Source organism: Capsicum annuum, chromosome 5, assembly GCF_002878395.1.
Source record: "Capsicum annuum cultivar UCD-10X-F1 chromosome 5, UCD10Xv1.1, whole genome shotgun sequence".
In the NCBI taxonomy this organism is placed as follows: domain Eukaryota; kingdom Viridiplantae; phylum Streptophyta; class Magnoliopsida; order Solanales; family Solanaceae; genus Capsicum; species Capsicum annuum.
This window is the reverse complement of record NC_061115.1, coordinates 220,590,009-220,595,782: the sequence shown is the minus strand read 5'-3', so window position 1 is coordinate 220,595,782 and position 5,774 is coordinate 220,590,009. Positions and strand designations below refer to the sequence as shown.

Sequence of the window (5,774 nt, the reverse complement as noted above, 5' to 3'; positions counted from 1 at the left end):
TGAATAAGAAGTACCGTTGCTTTGGTGAAAGAACAGGCCTTGGGATATGAAACTTCCTATGTAATTTACACAGAGACTCGGGTCTATGTTACAACCTTGACATGTTCACTGGCTTGCAGTTCTTCAATCTTTTTGTATAATGTTCTTGAGTGATAGATATGTCATCAACATCTTGTTTCAAAATTAATATGAACTCATCTTGTATAATATTTTCATTATTAAAGATACCTTACTTTAGAGTAAGCTATATGATGTGAGATCGGAGTTTTCCTCTCTCAAATCAAATACGCCACTGCCTCTCTGATACGATTGGAGCTTTAATTCTAGTATATGTCTTTACACTGCTTATCAAAAAATCCTCGCTAAAATCAGTACCTACAATTTTGGATGTGTTGTTTAAGTGCCAGTGTAGCTAATCTGAGCCCCTCCGCAAAGATTTCAGATAGGCAGCGCTGTCTGTTGACTGTTGTATCGTTGACTCTATCTACCTTTTTCCAAGAATTCATCCACTTCCCTTTACTCCATAGGGCCTTCTATAGGGGAATATGTTGTGTTTAGTGCAACAATGGTAAAAGACCTTTTTCGGAGCATTTTTCTAGGTATCGTTCTATTGACCTCTTCTTCACCATTTATGAATTCAAATTCAATTTATCGCGAATGTGCTGCTGGTTTTCAGTTTGGATGTTGAAGATCCGCGAAGAGCATATGTTGAGTAAAGGGAAAAGGAGCAACGTTCGCCAGTCTCATGGGGCAATGGGAGCCAACGAGCGCCATTATTGTTTTGGTAAGTTTCATCTTTAGCTCATTTGAGTTGCTACAAGATTTTCTTTGTTCCGGTGACTACACTACTTGTTTGTTTTTAGGATAAAAGAATCATAAGATGAAGTGAATCTTAAGAGATCCAAGTATTCTTTTATTCTTAGGAGGTTTAATAAGTTCTTAAAACTGTTTATGTTCATGATATTCTTTCAGTTTTTGACATGAAAGCGAAAATACGAAAACATCAAAATCCCTTTCTTGTGATCAAGGCAAGCACCAGATCCCTTTCTTCTTTGAGATTAATTAAGAATCTAACTAGTTTTTCCTATATAATAATGCTTCATCAGAGAAAGCAAAGGACTCACAGGATTATCATTGGGAGATCTTGAATAAAACTCCAAATCCAAAATGAATCCGACCTTGTATAATGCTGCGATGAGAGGCAATATCGGAGATGCCAATTTTCTACATGCTGATCATTTGAAAAGGGATGAAGAAAATGGCTACCAAGTCACTCCGAAGGGAAACACGGTCCTTCATGTCGCAGCCCTCTATGGCCACTTCCATTTCGCGACAGAAGTCCTTAAGATTACTCCAGCATTATTATGCTGTCAAAACAAGAAAAATGAAACCGCTCTGCACATAGCAGCTAACGAAGGGCACACTGAAGCAGTACGTGTGCTACTTGCATGTACAGAAGATCATAATACTAAGGAGAAACTCACGAGGACGACGGATGCAAGTGGAGATACAGCGCTGCACAAGTCCATGCGGAGCCAACATCTAGATGTGGTTAAGCTCTTGGTGAAAGAAGATCCTGAATTTGAATTTCCGCCTAACCATGCACAGGAGACGCCACACTGTATCTGGCGGCTGAATCTGGTTTTCATGATGCTTTGATTATCATCTTGGAATCCTGCAAGAAACCAACTTACGCTGCAGGTCCATCTAATAGAACGCCGCTGCATGCAGCAGTAATTCAGGAACATAAAGATACATAATTTGCTGTATCGATATCTAACTTCAGTTGACTTTCCCATAATCTGTTGATGATTTCGTAATGTCTGTCGTGCAACTATATTCGCAAGAAGGTCTAACCCCTTATTTATGCTTTTATCGTGTTGACACATCCAGATTGCATTAGATCACTATGGCGATGGAATAAGCCTTTATGCGAGGAACCAGACTTATGGTGTTGGAATTCACTGCACTATGCTGTTAAATTAGGAATGGAAGACGTAGTTTCTGATATTCTGGCATGGAAAAAATCCTTAGTGTACCTTCCGGCAGGCAGTGAAAATGATTGGACGACAGCAATTCACATTGCAGCAAGTGAAGGTGACGTAAACATGATAAAGAAGCTATTAAATCACTGCCCTGATTGTCGCGATATTCTTAACAGCAACAATCAAAACGCTCTTCATGTTGCCGTATTTTTCAATCAAAATGAGTTAATCTGCTTCTTATTAGACTATGATGAGTACGACAGCCTTGTTGATGAGCCAGATAGTGACGGAAACACTCCTCTCCATTTGCTTGCTGCCTCTGGTAACCATGTGCCTGAATTAATAAACCATCCTAGAGCAAAGAAGATGTCATTTAACAAACAAAACCAGACCCCACTTGACATAGCATTATCACGCATAGTGACAACAGAGAAGGTAAGCAGTCGCACATTTATTTTTCAAATACTGGTTGCGCTTGAGTATATATGCTGGTGAAATATTGAAGTACTAGTTCAAGGATTATGTCAAGTGAAAGAATGGTTCGCGTTCACTCACAAATCTTCAGCGTTTTGTCCAAACACAAGTAGTTCCACAAAACTTCAAATACTCCTTTTCAAGTTCAAATGCCTCCATACTATATACTAATCTTAAATATCATCTTCGATACTATTTTCAGATAACTATTGAAGTTATTTTGTCCTTGCAAGAGTAGAATAAGAATGACTTTCAAAACTTTTTGCTATCTGGATTCAGAAATCTAGCTGAATATAAACTGTACTATTGATGAAAATAGGAGAAATTGGTGCGGGATTTGTGTAGCATCGGCCGATTTGGAAAACGTGACTTAGAGGTAAAGCGTAAGTGTGAGTACATGCCACTGACGAAAGATGATCGCGATAAAGCTGAAAAGGCATATCAAACAGCAGTCGAAGGAATTATGAAGGTAGCTCAAATCCATATTGTTGTGGCCCACTTTAATAATGACAGTCACTTTCGCCGCTGGTATCACATTGCCAGGAGGTTTTGAGAGCGACCCCGGTAGCTCTAATCAAGGGATGGCGATTCTAATAAGGAAAACAGCATTTCGTACATTTGTTGTTTCCGATGCGATTGCCTTCACATTCTTAGCTTTTGCTATATTTATCTATTTCATCATGGCAGGTCATAGCAGATTTCCTCAACGTAAAAAAATTGTAATTAAGTTTTTTAATCTCGCCGGTTTTTGTCTGTGCATTTCAATGTTAGCAGTTGTAATTGCATTCGCAATGGGTATGTTTGCTACTTTATCACATTCACTTGGTCTTGCTGTTACTGTCTATTTCATAGGTTGCCTCACTATTTTATTGTACTTCTTGGTTCTTATTTATATAGATAGGAGTCTAGTGAGACATGAATAGCTAGCTACTACTTGTACTTATTGCTTGCAGATATATAATTCAACTACATATTTCAGTTTTTACCCAATGCCTTGAATTACATATGAAAGATAAGGTTTTTTAGTCCATTACATGTTATTTTCTTCTATTCAAATTATAAGTTGTCGCAGGAGATCATTTTTTACAATGCTATAGACCCAATGTACATTCTCTAAATAATCTATGGTACAACAACAACAATATACGCAGTTAAAACTCCGCATGTGGAGTTTGAGGAGGAAAGAGTATACATAGCTATTACCCGTACATTGGAAGGCAGAGAGGTTTTCGAATTTTTATAGACCTCCATCGCAAAGAAAAACAATTCAAAGCAGTTCAAAAAAGAAATGCTAGAAGTGGAGAAGCCATGACAAAATACTTTTCCACTTAAGTATAACGATTTTGTCTGTTGCAAGGTTCGAACATGTCACATGCGCCTAATTCACAAATCCGCTCTTGCTACTAGATCAAAACCCTGGGTATGACTATTGCATGGGGTTTTCACATACGCATTTTCAGTGTGATAAGGCGGTTAAGCTACTTGCACCTGTCTAATTTTTGTTTGTTAGGTCTCTCTTTTTTAGAGTCGAGAACGAAAATACAAAACATCCCTTGTGAAAGCCTCACGACCTGGTGGTCAGCATAATAATAATAGCAATAATGATGTTTGACGATATGTTGTCTGTTTACTAAGAACATAGTGGAGATAGATCATCATAAATTATTAATGCGTGCATTTGATTATCGTGGCAATATTCCTTCATGGCACATCCAAACATGGGATCACAAATTGTGGAGGAGAAAAATCATTCTCATTTTTGAGATTTAAGGCCATTCCTTTCACATTGCTAGCAAATTCATTTCGCAGCTTAAATGTCGCTCCGTCCGTAAAAATGTACAATCCCATCTTGTGAATAGTTTGGTTACTGTATCTTTCGAATCGCTAGCAAATGGATTGTTGGTATGTCTAATTCTTTGGCCTCTTTGTGGTTTAGCCTTAGGCTCAACAGGTTGTCTAGCCTCTAGAATATCCATGTTCACAACATGTCTTTGGATCCTTCGCCGGTCCACTCATCACCAGTGGAAGCAGGGGCGGATCCAGGATTTTCAGTGAAGGGGTTTAGTAGTACATATACGAACTAGTCGAAGGGGGTTCAACCTCTATTATTTATATATAAATTTTTTTTACCATGTAAAAATAGTCTAATTTTCCGACGAATGAACCCCTGGAATACATGTACATCCGCCACTGAGTGGAAGCATGTTGACCCCTATGTTAAAAAATTGATGGAAAAATGCATATTTCCAAACGACAAAAAATGTTGAATTGAATTATATCGTTCTTATTCATTTTTGCACTATCGGAAACAACTTCTCTACTTCACCTGAGGTAGTGGCATGATCTGCGTACACTCTACCTTCCCCAGACCCCACTATGTGGGAATACACTGGGTATGTTGTTGTTGTTATTATTTTTCTAGGTTTATTAAGTCATTTTTGCTACAAAGGTAAACTCACATTTAAATCTTGATCTCCTAGGATTTTCACTCACTTCAACGTTCGACTCGTATTTGTAATTTTTATGAATTCAATTACTAACACTTGAAATCGTTGTCTCTGCTCATGTTCATGAATTGCATTAGTCTTTTGTTACATATCGCGAGTTCAGTACACGGAACATAACAGAAATTTGCACAAGGAAAGAGGTGCAACCGATGAAATAGATAGTACACTAAGTGATTTCTTCCAATCTGTTGAGAGTTAGACGGTACATGTGTTGGAAGTTGGGGGAGGGGGGAGTATAGATAGCAAATACCTTGTCGAAGGTGAACTTGACACATGTGTCTCTCTCTACACTTCTCTTTCAAGAAGATACACGACTCACATGCAGTAAAGGGTGGTCAGTTGAGCATCCTTTGTCGAAAGTTTATATTATGTATTCAGAAAGTTACACTAAGTATATATGTCAAAAATACTTTTTGTACGTATACATTACTTTTTTGCTACACGTATCCAGCATGCTGACCACATTTGCACGACTGTATAATATGGCTTCATGAAGAGCATTTCGGCCACTACTCACAAGCATTTCCCAGCAATCAGGGCAGTGATTTAATAGCTCATGTAAAACGTCGACCTTACCTGCACCGGCTGCAATGTGAATTGCTGTTGTCCAGTTATTTCACTGCCTGCTGGAAGGTAGGCTAAGGTTTTTTTCCACCCCAGCATGTCGGAAACTACTTCTTTCAATCCTAAAAGAGCAGCAAATTCCAACCCCCCATGTCAGGTTCCTCACAGAGATTTATTCCATTGCATTAGCAATCTCATGCAATCTGGATGCATGGTTCAAATATGATGATGATAAGGAGTTAAA

At 38.4% G+C, this 5,774-nt stretch overlaps 1 protein-coding gene across 2 annotated transcripts in view; it reads left to right on the top strand.

Moving 5' to 3' along the window:
* LOC107871456 (ankyrin repeat-containing protein ITN1) overlaps window positions 1-3,636 on the top strand; it is a 71,253-nt gene extending 67,617 nt beyond the window's left edge. For both annotated transcript variants that reach the window (XM_047412873.1, XM_047412874.1), the window contains exons 3-5: window positions 691-784; window positions 1,894-2,420; window positions 2,779-3,636. In XM_047412873.1, coding sequence (XP_047268829.1) covers window positions 691-784; window positions 1,894-2,420; window positions 2,779-3,012 — 855 coding nt within the window. In that variant the 3' untranslated portion in view covers window positions 3,013-3,636. The remainder of the gene's footprint in view (window positions 1-690; window positions 785-1,893; window positions 2,421-2,778) is intronic.
* The last annotated feature ends 2,138 nt before the right edge of the window (window positions 3,637-5,774 follow it).